Here is a 15,317-nt window from a genome sequence, read left to right as displayed (position 1 = left end):
AATAAGAAAACCTAAGGTTTCATCGTTGTGAAAATAAGTTATGTCTGATCGCTCTGGGATCTTGGAGTATAAATAGTCAATCTCAAAATTTAAAGTTTTTTACTGTTAGTATGAAAACACTAATGTGGAGCTTGTAAAACAGTTTATTATATATTTGGATCTATAAATCAAAATATCACAATAATAAAAACATAAAATCTAAAAATTATGTCTGGTAAAGTAACATAAAATTAATATCTTCTCTATTATGGCATAAATAATTAAGTAGGTCATATATTTAATGTAAAATATAAAGTCAACAAAACATTTTAAAACACGAGAATAAAAATATATTTATGCGATATTTCCTAAAAAGATTTTTGTTCTTATTTTTCTTCTACAGAATTCTGATGGGTTAATTCCGAACTAGAACTGAAAATAAAACAAGAAATTTTAAAGAAAAAAAATTAATACTAGCAATAAAAATGCATAATATTTAAAAAAGCATCAACCATTTTACGTAAATATACGATATTGAATAAAACAATGACGTACAGTGACCTTTGAAATGACATTCGATAATTTGTCGGTCTGACCGCTATATGTCCTTTATTAAATCTGACATAAATAGTTGACCAGAACAACATTTTTATGTCAATTTGTAATAAATAGTAATCGGCCAGACAGAAATTATTGAAGTTCCTTTGAAAGGCCAATGTTGCGCCGTTTTTTTTTCGATTATGCAGTTTAGAAACAAATAAGTTTTAAGCAAGTTTGTTAGTTAAAGGAAGCGTTAATAATAAACTTTAAAATAAGAACAGCTTTTCTAGTATAAAATCAAGTGTTTTATCAAGAAATAATCTAAAATATATAAATCTTAGTTTTGCAAAACTAACTACTCTCTGTAGTTGTTTGATACTATAATTTTAACACTTATTTGAGATGACACCGACAGAAGGGAAAGCAATGTTGCCAGTCCCACTGAATTTTCTTTAAAATTTTTATATCTGTAGCAAAAATCAAACTAACCCAAATAAAGCAAACCAGCCAAAAAATGTATAAATGTTAGTTTTGCAAAACTAACTACTCTCTGTAGTTGTTTGATACTATTCTTTTTATTTTTGAATGGAGAATTCCCTTCAATATTATTGTTAATAAGCGTTTCATTTATTATACCATACCTTTTTATAGATTAGAGGTGTTAGTAATTGAATGAAATGTAGGTTAGTACATCCTGTATACAAATCCATTACCACTAAAATTAACTCCTCCACTCAACGCTTACATCTTAATACTGTGCAAAGAAAAAAGAATATTTAGTAAAACAAATATTTGTTGCAACAAATACTTACAAAATACCATTTCCTTAAGAATATTCTTCACTGCAGTGAAAAAAAAATGTATTTTATGATATTTGTTCGTATAAAATTTCTAGTTTAATATATAGCAATATATTTTTTGTAGTATTCATCATAAAATACCAGAAAAGTAAACTTAAATACAGCCCTAAACTAAATCAATAAGAATCTAGGCATCTAGACTATATTACCTATATGACTTCGTGAATAATCAATTTAATTCAAATTTTGATACATAATAGGTTTGTTCCAACCCCGCTGAGAACCGTTCAGGAACGGTTCCGTTCATGCGCATAGAGCTAAACGCGTTCCAACCTTGATAGGGATCGTTCTCGAACGATTCTCTTTGCGTTCCAACCAATTTTCTGATCGTTTTTAGAACGGTTTCGGAACCGTCATTTCGATACTTGCCAGTAAGTGGGAACTCTTTATACTGACATGCGCAGTTAGTAAATTTTATCAGCTGATTGACATTTGGGCCGGGGCGTTTGCTTGTTTTGTTTGGAGTTTAATGGGTTTTAGTTTCAACCAGGCCCTAGACACTCAATAGTAGTTTTATGGGACTACAAATTTAGTTTCTTCCGCATCGCCAGACGGCGCAAAAGACATGAAAGTACAGGTTTCTAATTTATATACGAAGATAACATGACAGCTTCTATATTTACTATCATCTATGGTCTAGTTTTGATCTAGTTGTCAAAATGTTGGTGATCCGTCAAATTATTTTTTAATCATTTTTAAATAATTATTAATTCAGATATTCCTGATTTGCCGAAAAGTTCGGTGATTTGTGTTTATAGTTTGTGTTTTTATTAGTTTGTGCATTTTGATATTTACGGTCGATCACCATTTTAGTGTTAGATACTAAACTTTTTTATTAAAGACATTTTTTAAACATCTTAGAAATAATATATTTATGAACGAAATAAAAAAATGTTTAATCATAAATAAGTAAGTACATAGTTGGTAAAATAGTATTTTTAGTAACAGTAAATTAGTAGTCTATAATATTTTTACTATTTTATAATTTATTTGTTAAATAAAAAAAATAGGCGCTATGTGCTCTATTGTTGGTGTTTAAAATGTACCTATGTATTCATAATTTTATTTTTAGTTTTGAATATGTTACACTTCTAATGATTTAATAAAACATAAGATATAGTAAACAAGTCTATATTTTTTATATTTTATAAGGAATAATTTTTTGCTTTAATAACGTTACCGTTTTAGTTAGCGTTAATAAATAACGGAACGATAAAATTGTGCCATGCCAAAACTCTCCATTAGTTTCTTCCGGATCACCAGGCTCTAAATGAAGGACTTATTTGTTTATATCAGTGTCCAATCTATCTCTAGTACGTGACATTAGTCTATGGTTTCAACAAAAAAAAACGAATAGTAAACCAAGTGAAACTTACCAAAATTATGGTTTGTGTCCATTATTTATTGATGTAGGTAGTAATTTACCACTTTTTACAGTTTCCACTGTTCTATACAATTAATAAGAATATCTGTGAAGAATATTATTAAGGTTTGTTTTGTTTACATCTTACATCAAACAAAAAGTGAGGTTATTTTAACCGGTGTTTTGACAAGACAGATTAAAAACGGTTCCGAAACTGTTCCAACCGATTGTCAATCTAGAATCGTTCAAAAACAGTGCCGAGTTAACGCATGCGGATAAGACTAGCCCCAATGATTTCAGAACGGTTCCAGAACCGTTCTAAAACTTGGGGTTGGAACAAACCTAATAAATGTCAAAAATAAAAGTTAAATTTTATAAAAGATCAAAATATAGGACTATGTTGTTTAAAAATATTACTGCTTCATAATAAAAAGCATTATGCCTGAATTAATAAAATTAGAAATTTATTCAAGGTTGTATACCGGTCGCACACCTAATGCTAATATTCAACCATTAGTAGTGTTGCCAAAGCATTATAAATAAAGCATTTTTTATACAGGGTGGTCCGAAGTGTATTCCGGAAACTTCGGCAGCACATTCTGCAGATAAAAATAAGTAAAAAGGTTCGTATAAATGTATTTCCTAAAATGCTTAGTTTCGGAGATACAGGGTGTAGAAGTTTCATTTTTATTTCAATTTTTTCCAAATAATTTCTGAAGTAATATCAATATTTGGATGAAAGTTGGTGTCTGGTAGTATTTCGACATGAGAAATTTGATTTTTATGTCAATATGACTCCTATTTGTAGAGGGCGCCACCTACATGTAGTTTAAACATGTTTTGAAGAGTAATAACTTTTTGTCCGTACCTGTATAAAACTACTGAGTGAAAAAAAATATACCTTTCCGTGTTTTTTACGTAAAAAAAATGTCTCTTGGAAAAAAGCGCTAAGGGCAACCGTTCTCAAGATATTTAGAATGGGAACAGTCAATACATGTCATTATTGACAAAAAATAAACGTGTTGTGTAGATAGTTATTTGACTAAAAAAAATAAACTTTTTATTTTTTTAAATTAATCATAAATTTTTCTTCGAAAAAATGATGATAAAACAGTTTCTGTTGAACCTTTGGCACCAAAACATTTGAAATTTATGATTTCAGTCTAATAACATGTTTAATTTATGTCAATAACGACAGGTATTGATAATTTCGATTCCAAATATCTCGAGAACCATAACTCGTAGCGATTTTTACAAAGAGACTTTTATTACGTCAAAAACGTCGTAAATGTATATTTTTTACTCGGTAGTTTTATACAGGTACGGACGAAAAGTTATTACTCTTCAAATAAGTTAAAAAATGTGTAGGTGGCGCCCTCTACAAGTAAGTCATATTGACATCAAAAGCAAATTTCTCATGTCAAAAAACTCCCAGAATTTTCATCCAAATATTGACGTTACTTCAGAAATTATCTGGAAAAAATCAAAATAAAAATGAAACTTCAACACCCAGTATCTCCGAAACTAAGCATTTTGGGACATACATTTATACGAACTTTTTTACTTATTTTTATCTGCAGAATATGCTGCTAAAGTTTCCGGAATACAGTTCGGACCACCCTGTATATAGGAAAAGAAGAATGTTAATATTGCTTTCAGGCATTAATTCAAGCGTTAATAAATCAACTAATTAATGTGTGAACTTTTCTTTATCCTTTCAGCAATAAAAAAATTGCGTTGAAGTGAAACCTCTTCTTACTTCCGTCTGTCTGTCTATCTGAGGACTCCATTTGAGTACGTCTATCCACGTGCTGAGTTTGGTTCCAATTGATCAATAATTAAGAAAATCCCGATGATTTCGTCCATTTAGAGGTATCGGTTCGAAACATCGAAGGCGTCATCCTGTAGCCCATCCCCAATTATTCCGAAATCGACCCACATTTTTATTCAATCCTTAGTCACACCCTGATGAAGATGTAAACGCTTCAAAGACCCATTACATCGAACGATTTATTCGCCATTCATTATGGGGTTTCATACTGCACGAAACGTCGTCAAAATATCATGAAAAGAGGGACCCATCTACATTCCGAGTTTCAGACACTTGGCTCACATGGTGCCCGAGTTACGACGCTGCAAAGACCCATCTCAACTTCTCCATTGACTTACCCATCGCGCGTAAAGAAGTTTCATTTCAAAAAACATTTATTAACAACATCGATTTTTTTTGCCTGCAATCCTCTTACTGTTTCAGATCCGCTTGTCAAACAATAAGCAGTTTGTCAGTTTTTTTAACTACTAAGCTTTTAATCAGAAACACACGCAAACTAAATTTGTTACTTCTTTCAAAATACTTGACTGTACTTACCTAGAATATCCTGTAGGGCAAACTGCTAATGTGGCATCAACAGGTCCCATCACGTACTTCTCTACGAAGTTGTACCTCATTAGTCGCGTATGTCCCATAGAAATAGCCATATGCACGACCAAATATATACAAAATAGTATATAAAAGATTCCAACCAGTATGACAACAGTCAACCAGAACCAGCTCAAACTAAACTCGTTCACGGTACTCACGACGAAATAAATATTGATTGAAATGACGACAATGCTCAACGCGATCGACATAACCTTGTTAGCACTGTAAATAATAAGAATTATAAATAGCTCTAAAACTTGAAACAATCTGACCTACTATAATATTGTAAAATCCTAAAATTAAGAAATTGACGCTTATCAAGTTTTCCTTGGGACCCTTCAATTTAAATTTTCATATAAATTCTCACACAGAAATCTAGCAATATCAACCAATATACTGGGTGTCACTGAAATGGTGTAAAAAAATCGGGGGATGATAGTACCCCTAAAAATAGTAAAAAAAGTTCCTTTAAGTATAGGGTGGAAAATGCATATTAAGGGAGTTAGGGGCACTGAAAGGGTGAATTTAAAAAACGGTTGTTTTGAAATTGCAGGCTTAAAAAACGAGATAAAATTTCGGAAAAAAATCCTCTACCATAAATTTTGACCCCAAATCAAATGGTGATACTGATTTTTAACAGTCTTAACAGTTATGCGACCTCTATCAATATATACTAATTATTATACTATACACCATAACATAATAATATTATATTTTATACATAATATAAATATAAATATATAATTTAACATTAAAGAAAGCTAGTTAAAATTCCCGGAATTCCCCTGCCTTAAACCAATGACCTTGTTTGTTTTGCCTATGATTGGCGAGCGGCTGGGATTCCCCGACTACAAACCAATGACCTGGTTTGTTTTGCTTATGGAGATATTGTTTTGTTCTGTGGTTCCCCATGCAAACTGATATTTCTAATGTGCTGGATTCTGAATTGATTCTTTTAAGGTGCGGTGGCGACGTTGATTTTGTTTTAAGCAAAACTTATATGTGTAACTAATTTAAAAGTGAAAAATAATTCAAACAATTAATAATACCCTTTAAAGTTATATTAAAATGAGTGACAGTGCTAACCTCTTTTAGATTATAAGTATTAAATTATTATTTCACTGTGTTTGTGTTATTACTTATACTTATTATTATTACTTTGCTAAAATACATTAATTAAAGTTATGAATGAATAACTTTTTGTTTATTTTATTATTTGCCACTGTGAGTTTCATTTCTTTCTGTTTTGGACATGCATAAATGGATGGTTTATATTACTATACTTTACTCGGCCTACCCGGCCGAGTAAGGCCGAGCACCGAGTACATATTACTCGGTTAAAATTCTGGCCGAGCACTGAACTACTCGGTACTCGGTGCAGCCCTAGCGGAAAGGGCAGTTTTTGCAAGGGTAGGGGGTTGTTTCGTGAATAACTTTTATGAGGTTATTTTTTTTGCAACGTGGGTTCATTTTTTGAAAATTAAATACTTTTTCCTACAAAAAAAGTACTCTTGTTGTACATCGCCCAGAGCGATGGTTTTCGAGAAAATTGAAGGCAAAGAGTTTGTTCTGATGGGTTGATAACTGGTTAATCAACATAAACTTATGAAAGTTATGGCGGTTCAAAAGTAACCAAGTAGATATTAAATAATTAATTAGAAAATCAAAATTTCATGATTTCTAAAACATCTTATTGCTTTAAAAACGAAATAAAACAATTACCATAATTCCTTATTAAAATAACGCATTCCTTAATTCATTCATAGTAAATGTTTAAAGTGATCACCATTCATTTCAATATAGACATCTGCTCCAAGATCTGCGTACCCTGTGGAATATTCTTGGTGTTGTCCAAATTTGATTGGAACAGTCAATAATGCGTTGCCATAGTTGCTCTTCAGTATTAATCGGCACCATAGAGATCGGCACTGACTAAACCAAAGCTTTCAAGTGGCCCCAAAAGTAGAAATCTAGTGGATTATTTCGTTTTTTAAAGCAATAAGATGTTTTAAAAATCATGAAATTTTGATTTTTCAATTCATTATTTGATAACTACTTGGTTACTTTTGAACCGCCATAACTTTCATAAGTTTATGTTGATTAACCAGTTAGCAACCCATGAGAGCAAACTATTTGCCTTCAATTTTCTCGAAAACCATCGCTCTGGGCGATGTGCATCAAGAGTACCTTTTTTTGTAGGAAAAAGTATGTAGTTTTCAAAAAATGTAAAATATTCACGAAACAACCCCTTACCGTTGCAAAAACTACCCTTTCCGCTTTTCCAAATAATTTTTCAGTATCACCAATTAATTTAGGGTCAAAATTTATGGCAGAGGATTTTTTTTCGAAATTTTATCTGGTTTTTTAAGCCTACAATTTCAACACAACCGTTTTTTAAATTCACCCTTTCAGTGCCCCTAACTCCCTTAATATGCATTTTCCGCCCTATACTTAGAGGAACTTTTTTTACACCATTTCAATGACACCCTGTATATGGTCAAGAAATCAAACGCATATAAGCAAAACCGCGTTAAAACGAGGTACTCCCGTAGTACACACCAGTAAAAAAATAAAATAAAAATTAAATAAAATCTACTTACTATTCGTTAGCAAATTCTCCCATGATCTGTGGATTACTGGTAAAGGCAATTGTGGGTATCGTCGCAAACGGTAACTGCATACTCATTACAGCATTCAATATATCGTTCATCCCTGTCAAATCATCGATTGTACTAAAGAACGCCAAGGCAAATGTAGGTACGATGGCGATGCATCGGGTAAATAAAACTCTCTTCCAACGAGCCCATTGTAAGTTTAAAAAACCTTCCATAGCAAACTGACCTGCATAGGTTCCTAAATACAAACAAACATACATCATCTTTCGGTATTTTACGATACCTAAACTTATTAATTGGTATTGTAAACTTCAATCCACAGAATAAAAATGTACTTTTAAAATGAACAAGAGAAACGTGCTTACGATATAAAATTAAATTTCATATTACTTTTCATTAACTTAACCAGGTACCCAGTGGCGTGCATATAAACGGTATGACTGAAAAGCCAATGTGTAAGAAAAAAACAGAAAATAAAGAAGTAACGCTTGATATAATTTCGTGTGTGTGTCCCAATTAATTTTAGAGTAAAAAATATTTTTTGCCTACTCTGCATTGATTTGCACTCCACACCACTGAAGGTGCCTAAAGGTCCTGACGTCCCTTATGAGTATATTACTGGATAATCAACAGGAGGCATTACTAAGGAATAATATTCTAGCGTACCTAGTTCTGCATTGCCGTACTTTTACTTGCAATCTTAATTTTATAACTAAGTTCTATAATTAAAAAATTCTGAGAAAAAATGTGGTAAGAAGTAATAAAAACAAATTGTTTAGTTAAATGTAATTTATTCATTAAATGCTTTATCTAGCTATTAACTTAAGTCTATTACGCTGTACTGTTCGGGTCGCTCTCAGAAGTCGGGTAAAGCGTGTGGGGCCGAAGGAAATATATATTAATAATAATAATAATAATAATAATAAAGACTTTATTGCGAAATTTAAAAAAAAAATCACAAAAGGCGAAGTTGAAGCTTAGCTTCCTAACTTAACCCTAATTAGTAGACATAATTAATATATGTTATATAAAAATATTATAATAAATCAATAATAATTATAATAGAAAACTAAAGGGTAGAATAACATAGTTAGAATATACCGAAAATCAATTAATTAAATATTTATACATGAAACATGAAATAATTGATAAGTATTTATATATGATAGATACACAATTGATAGTCGCCAACCTCTGATGAGGAGAAGGCACATGAAGAAGAAGCCTAAGGCTTACACGCTTTGATTAAGGCTTGATTAAGGTTTGCCGAGCTTCAACATTTGCCATAAAATAGCGAGCAATTTGTTACAAAATCATATAAATTATTATATCACTGTAATCACAAAACTTCAATCTATTTCCGTATTGTAACGGAATTTTAAATTATATCTTTATTTTCGAGAAAATTTAGTCCAAACATAAGAAATATTTTGTTGTTGTTTGACAATCAAAATCTTAAAAATAAAGAAGTTGTCTAAAAATCTGCTACAATACGGATATAGTATAATCCTTTATCTTTAATTTCCTTCTTCATTTGTGTAAAAATACCTAGCCAGTTTTACATAAAACGTTAAATGCCGAACGCTTATTTTGCTACTTTTTCTGACTAGTTAAATGGACTCTTAAGGCCACAAAAAACTTACCTGTCATTGTAGAACTTTGCCCAGCAGCTAAAATGCCTACGGCCCACACATACATAGCTATAACACCATACATACATCCTAAGAAGATTCCACCTTTGTACAAGTCTGCTTTAACATAATCGTTGGCTTCAGGTCCAGTGTTTGGAAAAATGGTGGCATTGATAGAAGGATAAGCTAAACAGGCTTTGTGCTAGTAGAATGAAAAAATTATACCAATAATGAGGAAAAACTGTAACTCTAGCTCTAAAAAACAAAATAAAATTACACTAAATCACCACAATACACCAAAACACTTTTACTTTTACACGCGTAGTGTAAAAGTAAAAGTGTTTTGGTGTATTGTGGTGATTTAGTGTAATTTTATTTTGCTGTGTAACACCAAAGGTTCCAACCCTCAACTGTAATCTAGCTCTAAAGCCACACCTACACATAACTTTTTACCTTCCGTTTTGCCTGTCAGGTAAGACGGATTAAAGACTAGTGCTTACACTGGAAATTTTATCTGCTGTTTTATCAATGATAGTACTGTGTGAAGTTGTATTATAGTGAAGTTTAAAAAAACATAAAATTTTAGTTAGTAGTTAGTAGTTAGAAAAATAATAAAATTAAGAAATTGGCGCTTATCAAGTTTTCCCCTGGACCCTTCAGTTGAATACGTCAATCAATCCTGATTTATATCATATACTAACGTATCCATAACGTACCCAATCTCGTTTTTTTGAAAAAATAAAAAAGTTATAGGGGTAAGCAACTTTTGAGAAACACCCGGTACACATATTATTTTTTTGTAAATTTGCTTATTTTTTTTAGAGTAGGCAAAACGACAGGTTATAATACTGAACGATCCCATCAGTTTATTGGACAGCTCTTTAAGGTACGTTCACACCAGAGCCGCGCAAAACGTTTTTTTAACATGTACTTTTGAAGTGTATTTTTTTAGCGCGCACAAAAGTATATGTTAAAAAAATGATTTTCGCGGCCAGCGCAGCCGGTGTGAACGCACCTTTACACATACATTTTTACTAAACAGATAAAACGTTATGTGTAGATGAAGCTTAACATTTGACAGTTTTTGTATTTGGAATTTGGAATAAATAATAATACTAATTCTTTTATTGTTTCTATAACTGATAAATTAAGGCAACATTATCAATGATTAAAAATAATAAAAATACGATTGGTATTTCCTAAAAGGATTAAAAAATTCCTAACATAAAAAGCGCATGCTGTATCTTGCTATGTTATTTTATTTATAAAAACAATTAATTCTTTACATACTAATAATTATGAGATTAATTTGCTTCTTATATTTAAATATTTTTGAAATTTGACTTTAAAAAAGTATTTTATCCTTAAATATTATTATTGTCATGACCACAATATATCTGAGAAGGTGGCAGTGGATCAGGCCGATAACCACCTCTAGGAATCTAATCTAATCTATTATTGTCATTGTCAAATTAAGATCACTGTCATTTTATATGTAAAATTATATGGTCAATGACTGCATTCAGCAGACCTGTAATTCCCTCTATTGATCAACATTTCCAAGCCAAGTTGATGGCATTCTTTTCAAACATGTGTAATAGTGTGTTCAACTCAGAGGCAATACAAGAGGGGTAATTACCCCTCCCAAAAAAATTATAAATAAGATGTGGTATAAAATAAAACTGTCGCAAAAGAAATTAATAATACAAATCAAAATAGAAAATCCAGACCAATCCAGGTTTATTGGTCCACAAAATAAGAACTTAAGTACGTTTCTTAAGAACTTTACTTAAGAAAATTTAAAGGAAGAGATTACCTCCCAGGAGGAAGATTTCCTCCCAGACTCAATCTCTAGACGCGCCACAAGGTTCAACTGGAGGATCCCTGAAGAGGGATAATTGTGCCTGTCATTTTTAATTCACAGGCAAATTGTATTTTCTGTCATTTTTTGGATGTCTTGTCAGAATCTTCTGACTTATTGGGAAGATTTTATATGCAATCACAAGGATATTATTGACAGTTGTCTGCCAATTTAAAGCAAAAATGTGTTATTTGATCCGCTATTTTTATGAATGTCATTTCTTGATTAGACTATAGAAATTTCTCTTTGGGGTTCTATTACTGATAAAGCTATCCTTATTTCTATTAATATGTACTTACAATATCAGCGTTTGTTTTTTGAAACAATCCATGAGCGAACACAGCCACTACAAATACATTAATCACAAAACTAACAAACAAAGCTATACAGGCTTCAATAAAAAAATAGAGGTTGGCATCTCGAACTTTTTCAGGCTTTGTTCTATCTATATGTCGAGATTTCACTAAGGCTGAGTGTAGGTATAAATTGTGGGGCATAATTACAGCTCCTAAAATAATTCTATATAAAATGGAACAGAGGTAATTTTCTACAAGACTCACCAATAATCCCTACAGCTTGCAAAAGGGCTCTAGAATCACAGTCTTGGCACCAAGGTATAAACATACCTTTGAAAACACCTAGAGCATCTGGTTTTGAAGTGACATATTCATAACCAAATGTTACACCCATTACAGTGATTAGAAGTCCGAAGAAACTCTCGAGTTTACGTAAACCGTATTTGTCAAAAAGTAAAAAGGTGAATGTGTCAATTATTGTTATTAAAACTCCGCCCCATATGGGTATTCTATTATAAATATAAAAGTAATAGAATATAATTACAATAATATGAAAATGCATTGCCTTACTTTGTCCCTGATAATAGATAAATAGCTATAGCAGTTCCGATTACCTCTTGCATATCAGACCCTATAATAGCTATTTCAATCATGAGCCACAAAATTATTCTAGGAACTTTCCTATATTGTCTATAACACATTTCTGCCAAATGTAAACCTGTTACAACTCCTAAAATAATAAATATTTAAAAAAAATGTAAAAATTTGCTGCACTGTACAATAATTTACCTAATCTTGCTGAAAGTCTTTGCATTAAAAGCCCCAAAATTGTTGCAGATAATAAAACCCATAACAACTTGTACTGAGCTACTGTTCCACTTTGCAAATCACTCTCAATGTTTCCTGGATCCAGGTAGGCTATGGACATAAGAAAACCCGGTCCAGTGAAGGCCCACAATTTCTTAAAACTAAATCCATTCTATAAAATAACAGAGTAAACTAAAATAGATGTATACAGGAAGTCATGAATCATCTTACATGAGATGTTTCAGGTATATGTATTCGCTCTTCTCCAAAATATGTTTGAGATCTGGCTAACGAAGTTGTTTCATTAGGTATTGTGGAAATATTTGACATGTTGGGGTTACTCTGGCTATATTCACTATTAATATTACTAGCCTCGTTGGGGCTGTAAGATTGTTGTGGCATCTGAAATAAACATTGTATAACATACTAGACATGTTATCAGAAACAATACACATTTTATTATATAACAAACATAAATTATAGAGCATTATCATAATAGTAGCATAAACTGCATCAAGGAATAATGCAATTTAATTAATTCTAATATTTCTAGAAGATTATTAAACTTATTAAGAAATAACATAAGCATAGGTACCATCGTAAACTAGGCAAATACATAAATTTGTGCAAACTAAACGGTTGTAATATTCACTAAACAAATACGTGCGTGCACTTTGTTCATTGTTTAATTTGTAAATTTAATAGGCTACATAAATACAATAAATAAAAATAGAATACTTTTACTAGATTGATTAGGATTAGAAATCCCTTTTTTCCAAGAAGGGACCAACCATAGAATAAATAACCAAAAATATGTTAGAAACGATGACCATAGAAAAAAATAGAGAGACTAGGGACCAACCCTGAATTGAAAATACCCAGCTGATAAATGCCAAAAATCAAAATTAAGTCTTCGCGGGTAATTTTCAAAAATTTAATTTCTTTTTATCCTATTTTTAATATAAAATTCAACATTAATTTTATGATTTAAACGTTAAATATACTTACCGTTTCCTCTTGATATTTAAAAATATATCATTTATTTTGTTACACTCACTATACTCTATAGTTAGAAATAAATCGGGTAAATAAAATCTTAGTTAAAAAAAGAACAAAGTTTAAATTCCCCACCTTATCAATAATCCCCACAATGATTGTTTAAATACAGCTACAGGTAAATTACTATATTATCTATTATTACAACAGTAAACAGTATAGACTGGAATAGACCTTCCTTCGGAATAGTAAGCAAGGATACAGTTTTATTGTTCTAAGTAATGTATTATACTGAATTGTTTTTTGCACTGAAAAAATGGAAATCCCCATTTAAGCTGCTTGGTTTTCTTTTCAACTGAATTCATAGACGAATAAATAAACATTAATATATTTTATTGATCGACGATGACGTATTTCTAAGCAAGCATCGAGCAAGCATGCGGTTTATTTCAAAAACCATAAAAAATACTGTTACCTACTTAGGAAAACAATAATAAAACGTTATTGTTCTAACGATGTTAATCTTTATATAACCATGCCTTAGAATGCTGTAGAAAGATCGTTTTCTCTTCTTCAGATAAGAACTAAAAATTAGGTTTTACGACCTATTATAGTATACCTATCTAAATAATTAAATAAAAAAAATAAAACTATTATGAATGAGTAAGTACAAGTAGTTAGTTTATAACATTCGTTCTTTAGCAATTGTTAAAAACGAATTTTACCAGATTATACCATAAAAAGTCTCAACAAAGTCAGTAGGCTATCCAAATTTAGAAAAAAACACGTGAAGAATTGAAGGTCGTAGCCCGTAGGTCAAGATGAGCCATCGTAATAAGTTGGTATTTAGTTCATACCTCTGGTTTCTACCGTATGATCTAAAAAAAGGCGTCCAGTTGGCTTGGAAATGACGATCGATGACATTTCCCATATAAAATGACAGCGATCATTTCATAGCCATCGCTGACGCCGTTTTTATTCGATCATACGGTACTTCGTCCATATAATCAAAAAGCTATTTGATTTCAATGAACTACCTGGAACTACAGTCTGGGAACTACCTATCTAGATTTATTCTTAAGTTTACAGGATGTAGCATAAATTACAGAAATTTTTGGAAAAATATGTTGCAGTACCTACCATAGATCTAGTTAATTATTTTATGTATAGATCTATTTATACCTACGTAGTTGACATTATTCGCCCCCTATGGTCAAAGCTATGGTCGCCCATACACGCAAGGGATGTTTAAGCGATCGGTCCCGCAGCTATATAGGGTTGCCACCTGTCCTTTTTTGAAAAGGACAGTTTTTTTTTAAATAAATTTTCCTTTTTACTTTTTTAGACCTAAAAAGTCCTTTTTATTTACCTACCTATTTTCCCTGAGAAATTATCTACAGCTACAAGCAATATTCCTTTCGCCCAAATTTAATTAGACATATTATAAAACTTATAAATAAATGTTTTTTTAACGTCAAGAAAGTATCAATTTTTGCGACGTGATTGCAATATAACAAGTCATTTTAACGCCTAAGCATAAAAGTAAAGCACTTTTACGCCTAAGCAAAAGTACGAAAATATGTTATGGAACTGACATAAAGTGTCAAATTCAACGAATGTAACCATAATTTCTCGATACTAAAAAAAATCTGTGTCCAGTTGGCTTGGAAATGAACATCGATGACATTCTCCATATAATTTTACCTTAATTTTACATATAAAATGACAGCGATCTTCATTTCATAGCAATCGCTGACGCCGTTTTTTTCATACGGTACTATTCTTTAGAATCGGCAACATTATTTAGAACCCCGCGTCTCAAACCCCGAATCTCAAATGATAGTTTAAGATATATTTTTTTATTTAACCATTTTGATCTTAAAAAGAGCTTTTCACAATTTTAAAATAGCAATTTATAATCGGCGATTGAGAATTATTAACAGCTTA

The 15,317-nt window shown here is 31.3% G+C and overlaps 1 protein-coding gene across 5 annotated transcripts; it reads right to left on the bottom strand.

The window, feature by feature from the left end:
- Positions 1–125: 125 nt before the first annotated feature.
- LOC115881508 (protein Malvolio-like) lies at positions 126–13,582 on the bottom strand. Of its 5 annotated transcripts, XR_004050055.1 has the most exons (11): positions 12,970–13,181; positions 12,606–12,776; positions 12,357–12,546; positions 12,138–12,297; positions 11,832–12,076; positions 11,571–11,779; positions 9,423–9,612; positions 7,765–8,017; positions 5,111–5,386; positions 1,161–1,273; positions 126–411 (listed from the first exon to the last, which is right to left on the bottom strand). XR_004050055.1 is itself a non-coding variant. In XM_030899019.1 (10 exons), exons 2-10 carry the CDS (start codon positions 12,774–12,776, stop codon positions 366–368), a joined length of 1,740 nt encoding a protein of 579 aa, XP_030754879.1. In that variant the 5' UTR covers positions 13,383–13,582; the 3' UTR covers positions 126–365. The 5 variants fall into 5 exon arrangements, 4 of the variants coding, with proteins under 4 accessions (XP_030754879.1, XP_030754880.1, XP_030754878.1 ...); XM_030899019.1 differs by lacking the exons at positions 1,161–1,273; positions 12,970–13,181 and adding an exon at positions 13,383–13,582; XM_030899020.1 differs by lacking the exon at positions 1,161–1,273 and having other exon boundaries at positions 13,113–13,237.
- Positions 13,583–15,317: the final 1,735 nt, after the last annotated feature.

Source organism: Sitophilus oryzae, unplaced genomic scaffold (assembly GCF_002938485.1).
Source record: "Sitophilus oryzae breed Bouriz unplaced genomic scaffold, Soryzae_2.0 scaffold_172_pilon_pilon, whole genome shotgun sequence".
Lineage (NCBI taxonomy): Eukaryota > Metazoa > Arthropoda > Insecta > Coleoptera > Curculionidae > Sitophilus > Sitophilus oryzae.
This window is presented reverse-complemented; position numbering and strand designations above follow the sequence as displayed.